This window comes from Aquila chrysaetos, chromosome 3, assembly GCF_900496995.4.
Source record: "Aquila chrysaetos chrysaetos chromosome 3, bAquChr1.4, whole genome shotgun sequence".
NCBI lineage: Eukaryota > Metazoa > Chordata > Aves > Accipitriformes > Accipitridae > Aquila > Aquila chrysaetos.
Window position 1 is genome coordinate 40,254,297 of NC_044006.1, and position 22,627 is coordinate 40,276,923.

The 22,627-nt window shown below is 39.5% G+C and overlaps 1 protein-coding gene across 1 annotated transcript in view; it reads left to right on the plus strand.

The window, feature by feature from the left end:
- Positions 1 to 17,972, plus strand: part of SCRN1 (secernin 1) — a 39,997-nt gene extending 22,025 nt beyond the window's left edge. Inside the window, exons 3-9 of the mRNA XM_030009786.2 lie at positions 1,327 to 1,508; positions 7,460 to 7,662; positions 11,261 to 11,455; positions 13,095 to 13,260; positions 15,191 to 15,371; positions 17,280 to 17,439; positions 17,667 to 17,972. Coding sequence (XP_029865646.1) covers positions 1,327 to 1,508; positions 7,460 to 7,662; positions 11,261 to 11,455; positions 13,095 to 13,260; positions 15,191 to 15,371; positions 17,280 to 17,438 — 1,086 coding nt within the window. The 3' untranslated portion in view covers position 17,439; positions 17,667 to 17,972. The remainder of the gene's footprint in view (positions 1 to 1,326; positions 1,509 to 7,459; positions 7,663 to 11,260; positions 11,456 to 13,094; positions 13,261 to 15,190; positions 15,372 to 17,279; positions 17,440 to 17,666) is intronic.
- Positions 17,973 to 22,627: the final 4,655 nt, after the last annotated feature.

Consider the following 22,627-nt stretch of genomic DNA (forward strand, 5'->3'; position numbering starts at 1 on the left):
CAAAGATGGTCTGTTATATGTTTTAATTGCATGCTAGACTATTACTGTAAAAATCATTGCTCAAGACTGGAGGCTGAAGATGATCATGCTGTGTAATCCTTAGAGGGGGAAAGACAGGTTAGAAAAAAATAATAATCTAATCTGCTAATAATCTTGGACTGATTCCTTTGGCTTTAGGTTTTAATATAGACACAGCATGCATTTTCATGGCAAACAACTTTCAGTCCACAAGTCCATTATGCTCATCCTGCTTACTTTGATATGTCTGACCAAACATTCCTCCAGAAAAATGTTGCAGATTACTTCCTGCAAGGAAGATGTTATGACAGGAATGCTGGACACTAAGAACTGTCTCATAAATACCACAGACAGTTTCAGTTTCCTCAAAAGAAAATTCTGTGGAGTTTGGTCCTTGAAGAACTTAATGTGACCTCAGTAGAAAAATGTAAAGCCTGTTCCTTTGGCTTGTACAAGCCAATGATCTAATGATGGATCAAGCTCTCTGCCATGCTGTCTGGGAAAACAGTGCTTGTTTTTAAGTCCTAGAGCAAGGGAAAAGTAAATATATTTGAAAGATAACATATAGTTTCTTTGTTCCTTGCAGTTTCAATGACTTCTCTGCAGCCTTCCTTTGTATTTTTGACTTGTCAGAATACATCCACTGACCTCTGATTACAGTAGACCATTTAAAATAGCAGAAACATCAGTTTTAAGCAAAAAACAATGGCTGTGTTTTATTTCCTGTGACTATTTATCAAAGCATTCCACTGAATCTTTTCAAGTCTTGTGGGTTTTTTTGTTTGTTTGTTTTGTTTTTTTTTTTTTAAATCTTTCTACCAGCAGTCTCAGTCCTGGGGGCAGCTGCAGGAGAGGCAGCAAGGGAGAAGCCTTCTAATGTACTTTGTCCAGTTACCATTGTTACACTATTACTTAATAAAGTACTGGAGGTTGTGCTTAGCTGAAATGGTAGAATGGTTCGATGTTGTTAGTATGTACAAACGTGATCTGTGTTTCTTTACTGTAACAGTACAGTCTGTCTACTGCTGCTTTCCACTGATTCTAGCACTTGGGTTCTGCTTGACTCTTTGAAGCCTGCAACTATCAAGAGAGATGTATTTTCCCAGACTTTTGCAATGTAAGGTTGTAAAGGTTAAAGCATGACAGTTAAAAGTTGTTTAAAAAAATTCCCCGCTCATACACAAAACATGGACTTTTTTAAATAACGTGCGTCCTGTCTGTACATTGAAGTCTTGTGTTACTTCAGTCACAGCATTAGATAAAGTGCATGCAATTGTTTTGCTTTTTCTCTTCCTGCTTTCTCTGCAGTGCACGTATATTGAGATTGAGCAGGTGCCGAAGACTCATGCTGTTGTGCTGAGCAGGCCCTCCTGGCTTTGGGGGGCAGAAATGGGAGCTAACGAGCATGGAGTCTGTGTAGCTAATGAAGCCATCGTGACCAGAGAACCAGCTTCTGAATCTGAAGCCTTGCTTGGAATGGATCTTGTCAGGTAGGTGGCTTGCTGAGCTGTGACCAGCCTTTCAAACAACAAAGGTTTAGATGCTGATACCAGGTAACAGCTTTGTGGTGTTGTCATTAGGAGATTTTAAAACAATGCAAGCAGGAGACCTATCTAGGCAGAGCTGCAGACACAGCTGAGTTAACACTTGAAATCTGGATTTGGCTACCAGGTATGTACTAGTCTAATGTGGGTTCACTAAACCTACCTTGTCTACCTACCCTGTCTACCTACCCTACATTCTGGCAGTGGTTATTCTGACAGGATAAGAGAAATGATCACATTGTTGGTAAGGAACTGCTAACTAATTTGTAACATCAGATTGCTGGTGTACCCTGCATTCTCCCCCACTTTACAACATCCTACTCTGACCTAAAAAGCTTATCCTGGGCTTATAGCCAACTGTAGGCATAAACAAACTACTATGCCTCATTTCAGTCCATGCATTCTAATGCAAACCATTGCCCTTATTTAAATGCTGGCAAACAAACTCCTGTAAGTCTGTTCATTGAAGGCTGTCTGCCTAAAAGGCTTGTGCTGCACTGTAAGTCTCAGCCTGCATGCTGATCTTGTAGTGAAGAGATTTTAAAGGAGTGATGGGTGGGGGAAGAAAGCTGAAAATGAAAGAACAAGAGAAAATGGTGCAAACTTATTACAAAGAGAAAAGGAGCAAATGGACTCAATTTAGTTAAAGATGGAACAGGACAATAACCACTTATTTAAGTGAATCAATGTTAGATCCAGTGGTCCTGCTGGAATTTGCCCTAGGATGCTTAATGAGCAGGCTGAACCAATTTCAGGGGGATTCTCATTTTTTTAGTTGAGAACTTGTGAAAGATGGGACAGGTTCTGGATGACTGGAAAAGGTTAAAAGTTGTGGCTATACTTAATAGAGTTAAAGAGAGTTGTGGTTATAGACCAGCTTAACCTCAGTTCCTGAAGGGGAAAAAACCCACTTAAATATCAAGGACTTGATAAATGTGCAATACTGTTAGTCAAGAAAAATCCTGTCAAACCATTCTACTTTACTCCTGTAATAAGTTAACAAATTTTATGGACAGTGGATAGGAAATAGATACCTTGGCTTTTAAGATGGCATTAAAACCTTAGAAGGTATTCTCATAAGCAAGCTGGGAAGCAGGAATTAGAAGAAATTGTTGTTAGGTGTATAGCTGCCTGAAACTGTAATTGTAAATGTTCTCTAACAATGTCTCTGCAGAAATACAGTATCTGGTTCCAGCTACCATAAATGAAGAGGAATACAAGCCAGTTGGATAGAATGCAGTGGAAATGGGAAATATGATCAGAGGTTTATAGACTCTGACCAATGAGAAAATTATGAGGGAGTTGGGGTTATGTTTCTCTTCTGGTGTTTTCTCTAAACACTGTATTACTGAAGGAATCTGTGGAGAAGCTATACCTAGGAGGACTAGTAAGTTTAATTGCATCAAGGGAGACTGAATAGACTCGAGGGCTCTTTTAAGAAAATGTAGGACAGGCTTTTGTCAAGAAAAGGGATATGTTAGGTGACTTTCCAAGCTCCACCTTTATTTTTTCCCTCCTACTACCATCCTTTTGAAACTTTTACAAACCATTGGTTTAGATGCAGAGTTCTGCTCATTTTTGTCACAGTTGTGGCAGTCTCAAAATACTGTTTAACATTCAAATATATATGTCATCCAGCAGCTCTAGATTTACACACTAGCAAATCAGGAGATATAAAAATAAGGAGAAACTGGCCATAAACTACGAGTGATCATCAACTGTAGATATTAGCCTCCCTCTCTTCCTTCTTTCTTATCTGTAGAAGAATTTGTATGTAGCTTGAATGCGGAGAGTGCTTCAGGCAAGGAGAACTAGAGATGTGTTGCAGACTACCATCTGCCTCTTGTTCTAGCCAAAGTGATTCTTCCTCTTACTGTGAAGACTTGGCCAGTTGCATTAAGCTTATCTGTTTTGGATCACCTCATAGAATGAAGAGCCATCAAGTATGAAATCAGTCATACAGGCTGCAATGATGCAGCTGGCACCAGCTCTGCCTCTTTTTACCCATCTGCAGAGCAGGCTAATTCTGTCACCCAGGATTTATTGGAATAAAAATAAATTGAGGCATTTTAAGCCAAATTAAGAAATGCACATCTCTGCTGGCCAAATTTTTCTCATACCTATGTATATGTTGGACTTCTGCATCAGTGTCAGATCTTAGCTGAAGGATGACACTCTGTGTGTGCTTGTATGATTAGCAGCTTGTAAAAGAAACTAAGAAGTTTATACTCTGAAACATGTTCTTCAGAGCAGGCGTAAGACTTGTCAACCCAGGAACACCATCCAGGTAGTAGAATCAAATTTGGCTTGAATGTTCAGAATCCTCTGGAAGTTTGCTTCTACATTCTCTTAAAGTGATTATTCTTTTTCTGTGGGGGAGACTACTTCTCTCTTTGAACTCATCTGGAATTGTCACTTTTCAGTTAGGATTTAAAATCCAGCCAACACGGGCAAAGGCTGTAGGTGGGTGTTGTGAGAGCACATGGCATTAAACAGGCCAGAGGCATCTTTCAGCAGCATAGTATAATTATGAAGTCACCATGTTTTGTTGTTGAAATAGGAAATTGAAAATTTATCCTGCAACATCATAGACAAAGCTTGCTTTTTTTTCACTAAAAATCATGATGGGCATCAGTAAAGATGTATTTCACGAAGTTTTTAGCTTGTTTAGTAACTGGCTGCTGGCTTGATGATTGAAAACTGTGTTACCTAGTATACTGCTGCATTGGAGGATTAAGACAGATATCTACAGATTTGTAGCTTGCTAGTGTATCACAGCATGTCAGAACATATGAATGTTTCTTAAGAAATTATTAAAGTTTGTGCAATTGACTTGAGGGGTAGAAGTTGGTCCTACTCCACGCTGGCTTGTCCCCATCCCAATTCGTCTAAATGGAGAACATGAACCTAGTCACAACAGACAGAAAAATTGAGAGAAAACAGGTTCCAGCACAAATTCTTAAGAAATGCTTCTTTTCTGTTCTAGGGATTTATTCAAAACCTAGTCTTTGAAAGCCGCACCAGTATTGCTGGATTGGTTAGCTTATCAGGATTTTCTTCAGATATTCTTCCTAGTGTGGCTGCATGTCGGGGTTTTTTGAGGCACAGTTGCCTCTATAAAGCACCTGTTTATGTAGGCAAGTACATTCATATGAAGATATGGTGTACTGTTTCACTTATGCTGATACAGTTAGAGCAGGACAACATTATCATACAAAAGGTATATATGAAGAAACCTGTAAAATACACCCTTATTTTTGCATCATCTTAATTTTTAATCCCTATGTGTTTGTATTATTTCTTTGTTCTTTTCATCACTGGTGCAATCACTTTTTCAGAGCCACACAGAGATGCCAATCTTGGCAGGGAGTCAAGAATGCTCTTTAAAATGGTGTTAATTTGTTTACCAATTTCTTTCCTTAGAGACATCAAAACTGAATAAAGTAGAATGTCATCAACATCTATGTTAGATACTTCATTTGGAAAGTCTGCATCTGTAACTGATATGTGAAGTTGAAAAGCTTAAGATAATGTTGTTTCAATAAGGTCATAATATGCTGTGATAGCATATTGGAGGTACTGAGACAGTGGATTGTACTAAGTCTGAAATTTTCTTAGTGAATAATTCAAGCTCTCACCTAGGAGTGAAATTACTTAAAATTTTTCTTCCAGCTTGCCTGGAAGGGTACTCTGAAGTGTGTTAGTGGAAGGGTTATGCTGCAGTTACCCAGTGCACTGATGCTGAGATAACTGGCAAGACCTACAGTTTTGTGGAGATTAGCTGGGTGGTTGTTGTGTAGGGTGGGTTTTTTGTTTTCTTTGTTTTTTGCTGTCCCTTGTGACTGACAGATAGGAGCACCCAAACAAAAGCAGAGCCCAGGCCTTTTTTAAGTGGAAGTAAATGTAACATTGGAGCCATTTGCAAAAAAATTATCTAAAAGATGGTTCTTCAGCCTGAATCTCTGATGTACTTTTGACAGAGAAAGCTGGACTATAACCATCTCAGAAGGAAAATTTCAGGGAGACGTTATTAAAAGTTTTAGTGTGATGTTATGTCTCTTTGGCTGGTTTTTATCTAATTATAACCCAATGCTTTCAGTCATAAACTGGGGAGAAGGGAACCAGATTATTACTGAATCTACTGATTTTTATGGTCACCAGGGTAGTTGTCAGCCCATTCATTTACCTGTGGCAGTGACAGCTCTTGGAGTTGTTCTTAGGGAATAAATAAGATATGTTTTTGGACTAGCTTTTAAATTATGTCTGTGGTATACGCTAAGACTGGCATCTCTGTATTGCTCTGAAAAAGCAATTGCACCAGTAATGAAAAGAATGAAGGAATAGCATAAATGCATAGGGACTAAAAATGCAGACAACAATACAAAACAAGTTTCAGCTAATAAGAAAAACAAGACAAGAGGGAAAGACTATAAATGCAAAATAAGATGGTGATGGGGGAGAAATTGTCACTGTAAGTTAGGACCTAAAATTCTAGTTGGCTCTCCTTTGTCACTAAGTGATAAATAGATGCTGCTGAAAGAGACAGAAACACTGCTTTCAATAACTCAACCTAAAATAAGGCTAGTAGTGGCCAACTATTTAACAAAGCAGGCCTAGTGCAGAGATCAGGTTGAAAAATATTTAGATCAACAAATTTGTATTCAAGTTATCAGGACCTGATTTGTGTACTGTGATTTTTAGGAAAGAGAGTAGTGTTTTCTTGTCATGTGATTTCCAGGGAAATGGAAAGGGCTAGCATAGTACTTAAACTTAAAAAGGTGAATTTCTTGGAACTATTTGTCAGTCAAAATGACTTTGTCCATAGAGCTATTAGAGAAAGATAAAGACAGAGGAAAATATTAAGGTGACATAACCAACAGAGAGAAATTTTGGACTGATCCAGGTAACTCCCAAAGGATGGAGGCATGGATATATTTTGGGGGGAAATACCGCATTTCTTCATTACCAGTAATTGCATTTTGGAAGCAGTGGAATCATTTGCAGGTCTAATTTGGACTCTTCTGGTTACTGCCTTTGTTGTTGACTTAGGGCTGTAAATTATCTCAAGGGATTATTTAATCCCATTTATTAAAGGCAGGATACGGTCATTCCCTATAGCTTTGTAAAACCTATTCTCATGCCTCAGTTTACTTTTCCGTAAAATACCCTTGCTTTGCTCAAACTTCCTTTTAAAGTCATGTTCTTTTAGACATATGGTTACTCTTAGTTCAGACAAAAGCCATATCTGGTGTTTAATTGTTAAACTTTTTTGAGGGGGAAGCCTCAGCAGGAACACTGAAGCATGACTGTGCACAAATGCTTCTGTCTACAGCATGCACTATGCATCAAAGGATAACATATATCTAGCTTCCATGGCCAATTAAATGTTGGAACATTGAGAAAGAGAGGTTGTAGAGAGATTGTAATACTGAGTACTCCTTCCCTTTTTTGATCTCTGGTAATATTAATATGCAATTTCCCACTCTTCTGTACAGAAAAGCAAACTTGCATACAGCTGTTACTTTAAAAAGACCTTTGCAAATTGTCCTTCAAATTTATTCTGCCTGAGGGGAGGAGATAAATACAGCATTGCATGTTTAGAGTGCAGATGAGGCTATTGGTTGGTAATTGGACGCTTTTGTAAAAAACTAAAAAACAGCTATGATAGGCTTTAGAATAAAGAACCAGTGTAGACAATAAAGACTTGAAACAAATTAAATAATTTATATCTCATCCTGTAATTCTAGTAACTCATTAAAGCAAGAATTCTTACACTAGGCATACCTGACACTTCGGTATTTTAAAACCAGATCAGTGATGATGTTTAAGATGAATAACTTACGGAGGCCTCACTGTTACATGTCTGTCTGAATCTCTGTTTTACCCTTTTCTTACAGACTTGGCCTAGAAAGAGGTGCAACAGCTAAAGAAGCATTGGATGTAATAGTTGCTTTGTTGGAAGAGTATGGACAAGGTGGAAATTATTATGAAGATGGGAGTTCATGCCATACTTTCCAAAGTGCATTTTTGATTGTGGACAGAAATGAAGCCTGGATACTGGAGACTTCTGGAAAGTACTGGGCAGCAGAAAAAATCACAGGTCAGTTTATGACTCACAGCTAAACTTCTCGTATTATAAATAGCTGTAAAGAATTGCCTTGGAAGAATTGGTCTTAAAGTCACTGAGTTTAAATAAGTGACTAATTTATGCAAGTGTTTGATTAAATCATTGATTTTAACCTTCTATATTTGTACTATTATTTTTTTAAACGTTGATTTGCATTGGCTGATATAACTTAGCATTTTCTCTGAAGCTGGACATTGTTACCTGTATACATAAGCTATGTAATAATCATCATGCTTAAATTTTTATCTTTGGTAAGTGTTGTGTTTTTCCAGATTTATTTACTGTTTGGAATGTGTCAAGTGTCTTTCTGATGGCGTTAATGCCCAAATTGTTACTCACAAATCTAAAACATTAAGAGGGAAGGCTAAGCATTGATAGCTTTGAGAAAAGGGCTTGTGTTAGGTGGTAAACTGAATGGGCTTTTGCTGGTTGCTTTACTGTGGTAGATATAATCTCCTCATATCCCCATTTCTTATCTGATACTGCAGAACAATACTTTTCTGCTCTTTAAACTTGTTGGTGGTTTCTTTTTATGTGTGAAGCCAGAGCTGCCAAACTAACTTCCAAATTTCACTGGTTTAGTGGCTGAACTTATTTAAAACTTTGCCAGCAAATATGTGCTGCCTTTATATAATACAATTGTCTAAGGCATGTATTTAATTTATTCTCAGTTGTTGTTTTTAGTTTTGAAGGGATTTTTATTTTCATAAGAGTAGAGCTTTTTAAAATTTACTCACATTTGAACAAATTAAAAATTCAGATAATTTAAGAGGATTTTTATCATCCACGCTTTGAGCTATGACAGATCCATTCAATTATCTTTTCATTTCCCCCTCACTGAAAGGTAGGCAATAGTAGATATGGGGAGGAGGGAGGTTTAACTCTGTTAAAAATACCAAAGCAAGGAAATAACACCAGGCTGTGTAATGTTGTGTGATGGCCTGTTGTCAGTTCATGCCATCAAATATGAATCAGCTTACCTCAGCAGGCATGGCGTCTTCCCAAGCAAAGCTTGCATTTTAAGGATACCTACAAGATGGAGGAAGTCTTCTAGCACAAACAGATACCAAACATAGAGGAGGGAAGACTGATAATGCTGTCCTGATAAAATCCAAATTCTGGAAAGCAGCTGGCTCCTGAGGTTCCTAGGGTTATGCAGCGACAGCCTGCTGCCTTCTGTTGACCTACCTGGCTGATACTTGAAGAACAGTGGTTTTTGCTTAGCCGTTTTAGCTACATCAGCAAGACATAACCTTCATGTCCTTCTTCCCAGCAAATAAACTGTTGCCTTCATCTGCGGCTTGCAGCTTTTTGAAATGATACTGCAAGTCTGTTCTGATTTTTACCAGAGCATTTCTCTTCAGGAGGTCCCTGTGAGCCGCAGATAGAGTAGTTTCCATCTCCTGCAGCCTGCCGAGGCTGCCAGGAGGAAAGCCTGCTGGCTGTGTAAGAACTCTGTATTTCATACTTTGTTCAGATGGTTCTTTTTTGCAACCATAAGTGTGCCTCTTAAGCTTTCAAATGAATGCACAAATGCTGCTAAAACAGGGAGAATGTGTCATTCCCCAGTGTGAAGGCATTTATTTTCCTGACTCTCCTCAGAATTGTTCTGTTTCTAGTATTACTGCTGCAGTTCTGTAAAGCTTATAGTGAATGTTTATCAAGTGACTCTTTGACAGTAATTTAAGGATAAACACTGTAAAATCCTTCCTATTACTGTTCTTCAGTCTGAGTGGAAAAACTTATTTGCTTGATAGATTTTCATTTTTTGAGGGGCATCAAAACCATGAAATACTATTTTACGTGAGTGTCCTGGTTTTGGCTGGGATAGAGTTAATTTTCTTCTTAGTAGCTGGTACAGTGTATTTTGGATTTAGTGTGAGAGTAATGTTGATAACACACTGATGTTTAGTTGTTGATGAGTAGCACTTATATACTTTCCTTAGTTAAGGATTTTTCAGTTTCCCATGCTCTGCCAGCGAGCAGGTATAGAAGAAGCTGAGAGAGAGCAGGGCCAGGACAGCTGACCTGAGCTAGCCAGAAGGATATTCCATACTGTAGAATGTCATGGTCAGTGTATAAACTGGGGGGAATTGGCCGAGAGGCGCAGATCGGTGCTCAGGCATCAGTCAGCAAGTGGTAAGCAATTGCATTGATTGCATTGTGCATCACTTGTCTTGCTGGTTTTATTTGTTTGTTTTGGTTTTTTTCTCCTTTTTTTTTTTTTTTTTTTGTTTGCTATATTCCTTTTCATTACTACTATTATTATTGTATTTTTTATTATTATTGTTAGTATTATATTTTATTTTACTTCAGTTATAAAATTGTTCTTATCTCAAACCACAAGTTTTACCTTTTTTTCCGATTCTTTTCCCCATCCCACTGGGTGGGGAGGAGTGAGTGAGCAGCTGCATGGTGCTTAGTTGCTGGCTGAGGTTAAACCACGACAGGAAGTTACTAAATGTAATATTTAAAGAGCTCTTAAGGAGTGGCTTGCCTAGCTTGATATGAACAGAAATATTCCTATCGCTCAAGTCAAGAAAATTCCCTGAAAGGTATGCTGTTTGCAAGTGTGAATCAGAACAAACTGTCAGTGGCCTAGTATAAGTCAGAACTGAATGACAGTGACTTTTTTACAGACTGATGCACAGAACTTCCTACTATAAGTTGTTACTCATTTAAATTACATGCATGAGGCATTACAAAAGCAAGCTTACTTTTGTGGAAGGCAGTATTAATAACTTTCACAAATACTGCTTTAGTTTCTGTTTAAGAAAAAGTTTATGCCAAATTCCAGAATCTGGTTCTATTTTAGTTTACAGATTTACTTTATCAGCTTTTTCCTAGGCTTCCAACACATTTGCTTTATTCTCTCTGAGGAGTATCTGCAGCAGCCACTGTTAGTCATGCTGTAGATATATGGATATAAGCACTGCAGTATTTTTGAGAAAAGCAAATTAAAAAACCCTTTAATATTCTTTGAAGATTACTTACACTTTCTTTTTATTTCATGCCATTTTAAAATTTAAGATTAAAAATGAAATTTAATTTAAGCCTATCTTGCTGCTTATAATAAAATTGTTTTGCAGCTGGGAAGATTAAAGCAATTGGTAAGCATTTAAAAACATTTTCAAATTAAATTTTCAGTTTTGAGGGGCAAAGAAGGGTCATTAAACTAAATGCAGCTTTGCTGAAATATATTTTGAAATCAAGTCAGACCTCAAGCCTTGTTGTGGCAGTGGAATGCACCATTGGAGAAAAGATTAGGCAGTTTGGCATTTGCAGACCACTGTTACTTCATGGTCAGAATGTATGAGGTATGGATTGTGAAACGGTATTCTGACTAAATAGCACTATTAATCACAAGGCAGTGTAAATACCTAAGTAGGGCATAGAGAATTGAGCTCTGCAGCCTGCAGTGACTGGTAATTCTGTGTATGTGTAGTTATGCAGTCATGCCAACTGTACATCGTAACCAATGGTTTGTTTCCTAATTGAAATTACATTGTCCTTCCAGCTTCTCCCACAAAAACTGTATTAATGCTCTCTTAATATGTGGCTTTTTCTACAGAGGGGGTGAAATGCATTTGCAATCAGCTTTCATTAACTACAAAAATTGATGCTGAGCATCCTGAACTAAGGAATTATGTGAGAAGTCAAGGCTGGTGGAACGGAGACTCAGACTTCAATTTTTCTGAAGTGTTCTCTCTTTCTGATGACCATTTAGCCTGCTGTTCTGGCAGGGAGAGCCTAGAAAAGCAAGGTGGTAAGTGTTGAACCATCTTTTCTGTGTGTGCAGCAGGAATTTTAGTCACTGCTGCCTCCTTTTAGGTATTCTGTCCAGAACTACACGTGCCTAAGGAGAATACCTCCACAGGTGAACCGTGTGGAAAGGAAGACCAGAACTGATGACTGCTCCTAAACTTGCCATAATTTAGGATGAAGCTCTTAATGTCCCACTCAAGTTTAAGGTTTTAAAACAGGACTGCTATTATAAAATAACTTTCTTCACTGTTGTTCTGATGTGCATGATGTGCCACTACATTTGTGCTTTGGTATAATAATAGTGGCCCTACTTAATACTAAAATTATAGTATTAAAAAAAATATGCCTCACATATGAACGTTTGAGCTCAATGGATTCTACATTTTGGAAGGTTTGCTTTTGGGGAAGGAATCGAGATCATAGTTTAAGGAAAAGCAATGCTAGCCAGTTGCAAACTGAAGTCCCTTTTTCATTGTCAACCAGAATGGGCAATGTGCCAATTGCCTTCAGTCAAAGGAAGGGTTTCTTTCCAGACCAAAATTTATTAACAACGTAAGTTCACTGCAGCTGGCCAAAATAGCTCTGAAATGACCAGCCTGCAGCAGTGCATGGCTGACATGTATCTGCTCTTTCATGTGTGAAAAACAGTACAAATTATCTTTTTATAAAAAGCCCTTTGCTACAGATGAGAATTTACTAGATTGTTAGCATTTTCACATGTTGGCAAATGTCAAGAAGAGTGTAGTGGTGAAATATTTGTTGCAATGCAGAGTTCCTGCTAAGGCTATAGAATTACATGGAGTGTGGTTTGTGTCTGAGAGGCAGATACAGTAATTGTGAAGGACCATAGGTGAAACATCTTAATAAACCCAGATTATAGCACTAAAAAGTCTCAGGGCCCCACCAGCTGGATGGCTATGGCTGCAAATCTTGCAGACTGCTGGGTCATTCCATGTCTCCTGGTGTATTGAGGCACCTGTGCACAAAAGGGTGAAGTCAGTGCAGGATTTGAGAAGTTGCTGGGGAAGAAGCCCTACCTGCCAAAGGGGTAATGCAAGAAAATATGGAGGTGCCGTGGGGAGAAATCTGTGATAAGACGCAAGCAGGAGATAGAATGAGAACAGGGGATTCTTGCAGACAGTGGTTTGGAGAAAAATCTCAGTGTCTAGGTCTGCTGCTGTAACACCCTGTGAATGCGAGATGATGTTTCAAAATTTTGACTGAGCGCTAATGGAAATAGGTGAGAAGTGGGACATCTGGGCACTCCCATTCTGCCCGGGCTTGGGTAGAGGTAGCCTCTTAGAGGAAAATGTGTGTTTTATGTAAGTAGTCTGTTCATAGTGATTGCTAAAGTAATATTAAAGACGTGATGGACTTTTTCCTGAAAAATATCTTCTTAATGACATTTCTTGCGACCTAGCAATTGTAATGCCTAATTAATGCTTCTTACTGTTCTCTTTTACTAGCAAGGCAAGTTCATTCTGGTTTACATTGTTTAAGTAGAAACTATTAACTGGGATTTGTAACATGCCTATGTCGAGTGTCACTAGTCAGATTAGGCCAAAGCCCACTCAGCCTAAAATCCTTACCTGGGGTCCAAGCCATTGAATGCTCAGGAATTTTTTTCTGCCTTCATATAGGTCATGTTTCTGCACAAGCTATGATTGATGTCCTGCGTGACAAGGATAGTGGTGTCTGTGTGGACTCTGAATCTTTCCTTACTACAGCTAGCATAGTGTCTGTTCTGCCTCAGGACCCTAGTTTTCCCTGTGTTCATTACTTCACTGGCACGCCAGACCCTTCAAGGTAAGCCACAGCATTGGGGTTTCCTGGGTGCAGAGCAGATGATGGCTTGAAAGATAGTAAACAAACCCTGCTACATGAATTGGAACATGCTTCAAGAGCATGTTCTAACCAGAAATGGAATCAGTAGTTGTTGGTGTGCAATCTGACAGTCCTGTGTTACTGAACTGCATCTTGCTGCATTTCTAAAGGACACCACTGGGCTGAAAGCCCGGTTCTGGAACTTTGCCTAAATTTAGAGCTTCTAGAGTAAATGCAGTTTAGGGAGGACCCAGGAACTACTACTCCAGCGTATTTGCTTTCCACTGAGTTCTTGTTGAGATGATGAGGTTGTGGACCATTTTAGTCGCTTCTCTTGAACAAGTGGGTGCAAAACTGAAACAATGTGTCTAAATAGCAAAGAGGGGGTGTGTACTATAGGTAGCCTTGTTTGACATCAAAATGTTAACGGAGCAAAACATCTGCAACTCCCAGGTATCCCAAGTATTTTTTTTTACTGGAGGGACAATTTCCAGATGGTTTAAATGATGTCCTCTCTAGTTGAAAGCAGCAGAGGACATAAGGGAACTCATGGGCCAGATCATCAAAGAACTAATGAATTATCTTGTGTTTTAAACAGAATCCACCTGGGATTCACAGATATTAAACTAAACCACTTGCAGTTATTCAGGAGATCTGCCACTTGCATTGAGGTAAAGAGGTTATGGGGAGAAGAAAATGGTGCCCTTGAACAGCTGACAGTCATTCCTACAAAAAGAGTGGTAGTAAGCATTAGGTTCTACCAAGGGCTACAGAAGTCCTCCATGCCAAAGGGACTGTCCACCCACCTTGCATTATGCAACTCAAACTTTCAGGGTTAAGTATGAAGTTTGAGCTTGCTTACCAAAATTGTTTTTTTACTTGATGCAAATACTTTGAGATAAAAAGGAGCAAGGCTTCAAATTGTTTTGGTGGGATTTCTATCCTTTTTGAAGATGGAGAGTCTAGCTGTAAAAAACCCTGTTTAGAGGCCTTTCTTGCTTTATTTTACACTCTAATGCATTAAAAAAGCATTATTTTAAGTGCAGCTAGTGAGTCACATAAACTCTTAGTCAGCAAGGCTTCATGACAGTGATGAAAGGGGTAGCAGCAATGAACCTGCTGACTGTATGCAGGCAGTGGTTATTAATCACATTTTGCAGAAGTCTTGCACTTCTGGCAGCTTCTTTACGGCAGAATGCAGGTTGCTGTTTTGTTGTCTATCTAAAGGGAAGGAAGGCAGTGTCTCTATGCACTTGCAATACCTTCTCTCAAATTCTCGGGAATTAAGATCCTGGATTGCTAGGGTTTTGTTGTCTGTCTGTCTCTGAAGTTTAGATCCAAACTCAGTGCTGAAGTTGTTTGAGAAGTGTCACAATATTGGTAGCTATGTCTTTTTTCCCCGCCTTGACAGAAAATTCTAAAGTGCTGCTGGGTATATGCCAAATCCTCTGATACTGAGCAAGGTTATGTAATCTTCCCTGCTCCACACAAGTGCGTGTGATTTTAATGGAAATTAAATCTGGGAGGAGAAGGAGAGATGGCAGTGTGAACAGAGGAGAAAAACTGATGTGAGGCTGAATGCTGAGATTAGTATAAAAAAAACTTGGAGAGGAAAATACAGTGCTACTTTTCTAAAGAAGTGGCAGAACTGGCATGAAGGAGACCAAAGCAGCCTATACATAAAAAGGGGTAATAAAGTTTTACAGTAATTGAGACAAACCCAATTCTTTTAAAGCTCAGAGACTTATTTTGCTTGTGACCAGTACCAGCTCTGTAACCTAGTCTGTGCCTAGTGTAGATGAATTACTTATGCTGTTCTGTACCTGTTGTTTTAAAATAGCCTGGTGAACATTTCAATAACATATATAAAATCTCTCTTATTACTGCAAGCAGTAATTCTCATTTCTTTCAGGTCCGTATTTAAACCCTTTATTTTTGTTGATGATGTAAAATTAGTACCAAAAGTACAGTCTCCTTCTTTTGGCAATGATGATCCTGCTAAAAAGATTCCTCGATTCCAGGAGAAACCTGATCGCAGGCATGAATTGTACAAGGCACATGAATGGGCCCGATCTCTCCTTGAGAATGATCAGGTAAGAGCTGTGGGACCTGGAATTAAAGAATTAAAGGTAGATTCCTAACTCCATAATTTACTTCGAAGTCACTCACTGAAAAACATTCTCTGAATATTCTTAGAATCCTTGCAAGTTTAGCTTGAATAATGATGCCCTCTGAAGGACAAACTATTCTGCATAGGGTGGGTTTTTTTTTTGTTATCCTGAGTGTGTTGCTCTGTTCCCTTACTTTTACAAAATGAAAAGTCAAACTGACAAGGTGATTATCTTGTTCAGTCCCCATTGTGTATATGGTCTTTTAAAGTGATTACGGAACACTGGATGCTAGTGCAACATGGTATCAGAATTATATGACAGAATGATGGCAGGTATGTTGTAATTTAAATTTCATGCTGGATTAAGAACAACATAGTTTGAGGGTTTTTTTTCTTGAAGCAATAATTTGCATGTGACAGTTTTGCATGTCTCAATTTAATGCATTTCTGTTAATTTGTAACAATTAGCTGAAAATGCCATGTGAGAAGAAAGGACACTTTCTAATGCCATGCAACAGGTACCTGAGGGCTGAAAACCTTCCAGTGTAAAAACCTAAAGTGTTGAAAATCTCTTATGGGAATAAATTTCAGAATAAATAAAGGCAGGAAGGGGATTATTCTATACAGCTTTTCCAACTGATTGAGATAGAACTTTTGTTGTCATAGTGCAAGTAGTTCGATAACTGTTCTTTGACATTTGCAATTACAGTTACAGCAGTAAACTGGATAACTGGTTATAAGGAAGTAAAACAGAGCGAGAGATCACCAGGGCATGCCAGTCATGCTGGTATTGTTATTTCAGGCAATTTGTGGAAGACCCACATAGTCATGTTGAACTTCCACAGAGGACTTGCTTTTCTGCAATTTTCCTCTGTGCATATTTGCATAGGTCAGAGTCTTGCTAAGATCATAACAGCATTCAGGCTTATCTATTAGTCATTAAAGAAACCACTGTAACCTCTGCTAGTACAAACACCATTTAAATGCAGTTTTGGCTAGATGTGGTTTTTAATCCCTTAGAATGGTTCAATTTAAAATCTGTGGCCTCTGTGGTAACATTGACTCAATGTGCAGCTAGCTCCCATAGCATTATGTGAGATGCTGATTTAGGGAAGACCTATAAAAACTGCCCACCTTGAGAGCCTAAACCATAGCTTAGGTGCTCTACTCTTTCTGTACAAAGGCTGGTATAAATCCTGGAAAGCTCAGAACCATCACTCATTCTAAATGCCTTATTTTCTGGAATTCAATTTTGAAAGCTGCAAGCAAAACAAATAGCACTTCCCCATTAAAAAAAAAAAGTAGACTTAAATAACATCTGGATAGAACAAAATGACACTTCTTCAGGAGTGACTTTCCTGCCCAGAAACATGAAGAGCAGCAAGTTGGAATGGCACACAAAGCCTTCCCTGGGATCTGGACTCTTGATGTTGTTACATTACACATCATTTCAGATCTAATAATCATCTTGCAGGTGATGATCTGAGGGATACGCATGTACACGCCGTGATCTGTACAATCCTCGGTGCTTCTAGTCTTCTCATATAGTTCTGTCTGTGGGTTTACAGGCTTAAGAAGTTGCTTTACCTCTTTATCATGTGTACAAGCCTTATACCATTTTCCTCTATCCATCTTTCAGGGCATCTTCCTTCTCTGCTTTAAACTTAGCCAACTCCTCCTTGGTTATTTTTCTTAATGCATAAAGTGTCCAGCACTGTTCCTTTCAGCTTTTGACCATCAAAAAAACTATTAACAGAAATAGTTTGTACTTAAAAAGGCTTTCTCATTTTTAAAAAATGCTTGAAAAGATCTCCATAAGAGAAGAGAACAGTAAAATGCTTTCACGAGCCTGTTTGCTGGTTAATTGAGTTTGGTTGTTTCATGCCTTTAGGATAAAGGCCAGAAACTGATGAGGATTATGTTAGACCTTGAAAAACAAGGCTTAGAAGCAATGGAAGATATCCTTACTCGTACAGAGGTTCTGGATCCTGCTGAAGTAGTGGATCTTTTCTATGACTGTGTTGACACAGAACTAAAGTTCTTCAAATAAAGTAAGCAAACACTTTATAATTCTTTAAATACTGAGTTTCTGGTACCAGGTATCTTTTACACTAAGCTAAGGGTGTTCAGAATTGGGTCCAAAGCCACCTTTCTACCTCAGTGCATCTGCTTGGTTCGTCTCCAAAGTCCCTTTTCCCTATGCTACATTGCAGGCAATTTTTTTTTCAATTTCACCCTTGCTTGGAATGGATTTTAAACAAATTTTATCTCATTTCAGCTATGGTGGCTATTGTTAGCCTTTTCACTGGAAGACTGCAAAGTTCTTCAAGCCTTGAAAGAAAGTCTTCACACTTGTGAATTTGCAGGAAAAACATTTCTAGAGGAAAAAATGTTACTTGCTAGCTGTATCTGGTTAACAAATTGCTTTCCTTTGTCCAATCTCGTGGTGTTCCTGTTTGTGTATGTATATAGTGAAAGGAGAAAGTCACTGACTGGTCCAATTACTGTGTGCATGCTGGCTAATTTAGTACAGAATGTTTAAATATGTATGTTGGGCAACCAATTAAAGCAAAGATTAACTTCATCAGGCTAACTGCCATATTGTCATTGAAAGCAATCTGTTTTTTTCCTCTATTGCTCAGGACTAGGCTTGCAGCAAAGCTGACTTGCATTTTTCTCTTCTTGCTAATTCACACAAAGATGGTAGAGTTGAAATCCCAGTTTTGAGGGAGCAGGAAGGTAAGTCCTGGTTCTTGACCTTGCTGTACTGGCCTCATGTGGGCATATCTGGTTACAGTAACTCAGCATCTGATGTTATTCCTGTACAAACTATCAGAATTAGGTCTCCCAGGTTAAGTTTTGCCTTCACCTGCACCCAACTTAGGGAAGCTTGTGTTCGTATGCACCTGGCTGCTGCTCTAGTATTGAGTACTAAAATGCAGAGCCAGTCTGGATGCCTAAGACATCTATACATGACCTATTGGCTCTTAAGATGCAATTAATAAGGTGTCATATTTATACAGAAGCTAAAAATCAGGAATTTTTCAAGGGAAGAGATGCTGGACATAGATCAATACCTGACTATCCTCCATCTTTCTGCCTTTGTACTGCTGAACAGTTCCTAGTAATCTCTGTGGTGAGCATACATGGCTGATGAATCCATTAAGTACCATTGAGTTACTGGTGGGTGTGGCAATCCAACTGGTTAGGCTTAGAAACGGCTGTCTTATGCTTCCTTATATTAGAGTGCAGTTCTGCAGCATGCTTCCCTTCCTTGACAGTGTTATGGACAGACCTGCTTTTCACATATTTTTTTTTTCTTGTAGAAGTGAGATAGGGCAAACACTTTAAGAATTAAACCAGTGAACACTGCTTCCTGTGTCATGCAAAGATGGTTGGGGTTTTTTTTTAACAGGAGGTTGGGAAAAGAAGTCCATGTCTTTAATAAGTGGAAGTTAGCATATGGAGTTAAAATCCTTTACTGTTCAGGGAAGGGGATGGTGAAGAACCATGGACTTTTGTACTGAGGAATTAAAAGCTCCTTAGAAGGCAGCAACGCCTCAACTTGAAACTGTAAGAGTTGTGCATTAGGGAAATAGTCATTGCTGTATTGGCACACTGCATTCTCAGAATTTTTTTTTTATTAAATTTTTCCCTTCAGACTCATTACTTCAGTATTGCCTTATATGACAACTGGCAATTGGACAAGAAAACATTGGGCCCTTTCACTTACAGAAAACAACCATGAAGATATTTTCTCTTATGGCCTACCTAATAAACTTCCCATTCACAATACACTCCTCCCATGCTATTACAGGAACAACTCCTGTGTCTAGGTATTCTGAAAGTGGAGAAAAGGAAAGGAGAAAATAGGCAAGTAAACCCTAAAACTTAGCTTCTATCTACCTAGCCAGAATAGGGACTGCAAGGAGCACACTTCATTTCAGAGGGTATTGTGCTGGATGCAGCCAGCTGAAAGAGCAGTGTGCTTTTGCCAGCTGCACCCAGCTGAAGTAAATGGACTTCCCATGAAATCCACTTTTGGAATGAAAGGGTACTTTGAATGAAAATGCTCCCAATCAGAGTACACTTTAAGACATACCATGTTGAACTTCAAAGCTGCTTCTGTAAGCTGTTGCTTACTGAGCACTTTGCATCCTGATAGGAGTACTTGGATATTTGTGAACAAGGGGAGAACAGGGATAAAATGACTGCCCCATCCAGAGGGCAAAAATTAGGATATACCACTTCACACAGCTCTTTTGCACAACTCTGATCTCTAACCTTTGGGAGGGAGACAAGATGAAAGAAGAGGGTGTTCCTGCTAAAAATATAATATATCTTACGTGCCTGTTTCTTAAGAAAGACAAACCCAACATTTGCAATTATCTTGTGGGAATTTATGTCCTTATTTGCAACTGCTTATGTGACAGAACTAATAAATTGTTTTGAGCACAGTGATCCAGGTAGTAATTTTCTAATAGTATGTTGCTTTTGCTTCAGCTGTGTAGTGCATTTAAAAAAAAACCAAAAACTGTGCTACAGCAACATGCTTGAGTGCAATCACTAGTTCTACAAGTCTGAGAAACCAGAGCACCCCCATGGCCTTAAAACTTCCAGTGGTCTTGAGTGTAGCTATGGCTCAGTGGAAGGACATAGTGGGACCAACTGCCACTGGGTGACAGCCAGTGTGATCTCTGTATCTCCAGGTAATAGCAACGTTAGAAGTTTCAAATGGATCTTGAACAACAATCCAGTATACATGGAAATAACATTTCACCAACACTTGCAAATATGCCCAGGCTTTCTAATTTAATACCTGAAAGATGTTGTTTGCTTCTAAAATACACCTAATCATAATAAAAACAGGAGTAAAATTTTTTCTCCTTTAGCTATCTTCTGGTGGGTAGTCTAGTATTAAGTAGTTTTAAAATCCTTATGAAGGCATTTATTACAGAGCAGTACACAAGTTCCAGAACAAATGAGAACCCACAATACATCACCTTTAATAGTACTATAACAAAAAATTCTTCAAAGCAGTATTAAACTTTTCCAGTTTGAGAAGCAATGTATATGCTGACCCCTGCTTATTACTATATTCATGCATATTTATCAGGTAACTATAAGGTCAAAGTGTCACTATTTTTTTTTTCTTTTCACATGAAATACAGCAAGGTATCATAATAGGCTAGAACGAGACTAATGATGCTTTCTTAAGAGTCCTACAGGTGAAGAGCTTCTTACCCTTACACCATCTCCACACCATGAGCACGGGTGTGTGGGAGCAGGAGTTACAGTGTAACTGAGCTGTTGCAAGAACTAAGAGAAAAGCAGAGATATGTAAAGATGCAGTTACCTGTCCTTTCCAAATAGTTTTGTTCAAAGGCAGGGCCATGGGGGAAGATATTCACCTATGATCTATAATGGTATTACAGCTGCAGCTGAGGGGAGTTTATGGCAATTATATAAATTAATGCCACAACTGTAAACAGCCTGGCTGTTAGCACCAGGTTCACCCTGGAACAGCAGTGCCCTTCTTCAAGCTGGTGAATCATAGAATCATTTAGGTTGGAAAAGACTTTTAAGATCATCAAGTCCAACCGTAAACCTGACACTGCTAAGTCCACCACTAAACCATGTCCCTAAGCACCACATTACTCATCTTTTAAATACCCCCAGGGATGGTGACTCCACCACTTCCCTGGGCCACCTGTTCCAATGCTTGACAACCCTTTTGGTGAAGAAATTTTTTCCTAATATCCAATCTCAACCTCCCCTGGCACAACTTGAGGCTGTTTCCTCTTGTCCTATCAGTTGTTACCTGGGAGAAGAGACTGACACCCACCTTGCTACAGCCTCCTTTCAGGTAGTTGTTGGGAGTGATATGGTCTCCCCTGAGCCTCCTTTTCTCCAGGCTAAACGGCCTCAGTTCCTTCAGCTGCTCCTCATAAGACTTGCTCTCTAGACCCTTCACCAGCTTTGTTGCCCTTCTCTGGACACGCTCCACCACCTCCATGTCCTGTAGTGAGGGGCCCAAAACTGAACGCAGTATTCGAGGTGCAGCCTCACCAGTGCCCAGTACAGGGGGATGATCACTTCCCTAGTCTTGCTGGCCCCACTATTTCTGATACAAGCCAGGATGCTACTGGCCTTCTTGGCCACCTGGGCACACTGCCTGCTGGTATTCAGCTGGCTGTTGACCAACATCCCCAGGTCCTTTTCCACAGGGCAGCTTTCCAGCCACTCTTCCCTAAGCCTTTAGCATTGCATGGGGTTGTGACCCAAGTGCAGGACCCAGGAAAGCTGAAGAAGGGGAATCAAGGAGTGGTTGTGGTTGGAAGGAATGGCTGGAGGCCATACGGTCCAACCCCCTTGCTCAACCAGGGCCACCTAGAGCCAGCTGCCCAGGACCATGTCCAGAGAGCTTTTGAATCTCTCTAAGGAGTGAGAATCCATAATGTCCCTAGGGAACCTGCGCCAGTGCTCAGTCACTCCCACAGTCAAAAAGTGTTTCCTGATGTTCAGACAGAGGCTCCTGTGTTTCAGCTGGTGCCCATTGCCATTGGTCCTGTCACTGGGTACCACTGAAAAGAGCCTGACTCCATCTTTATACCCCCTTCAGATATTTATACACATTGATGAGATCCCCTCTGAGCCTTCTCTTTTCTAGGCTGAATAGTCCCAGTTCTCTCAGCCTCTCCTCATAGGAGAGATGCTCCAGTCCCTTCATCATCTTAGTGGTCCTTTGTAGGACTCTCCAGTATGTCCATGTCTCTCTTGTACTGCGGAGCCTAGCACTGGACACAGGACTCCAGGTGTGGCCTCACCAGTGCTGAATAGAGGGGAAGGATCGATCACCTCCCTTGACTTGCTGGCAACAGTCCTATTATTGCAGGGAAATGCACAAGAATAAGGGCAATTCTTGCTGGAAATAGACATCTTATGACCAGATTGGAACATCTGTGATCCAAAGACCTTACCCCAGGCTGCATATTAAAAGCAGAAACTCAAGTCTTGTCCACTGCTAGGTTGTTACTTTTTTCAACCAGCTCTATCCAAGGGAACAACCCCTTTGGGGACTGCTTGTTCCATGTGGTGTATTTTGGACAATGACTCCTTGCTGCTGCTATGGCTGAACAGTAGGAGCTCTAGTTGCCTGTTTAAAATGTAGGTGTTGGACCCCTCATCCAAAGGCCTCCTAATTGCTGGGTCAAGTCACCCCGTCACACAAATGGTAAA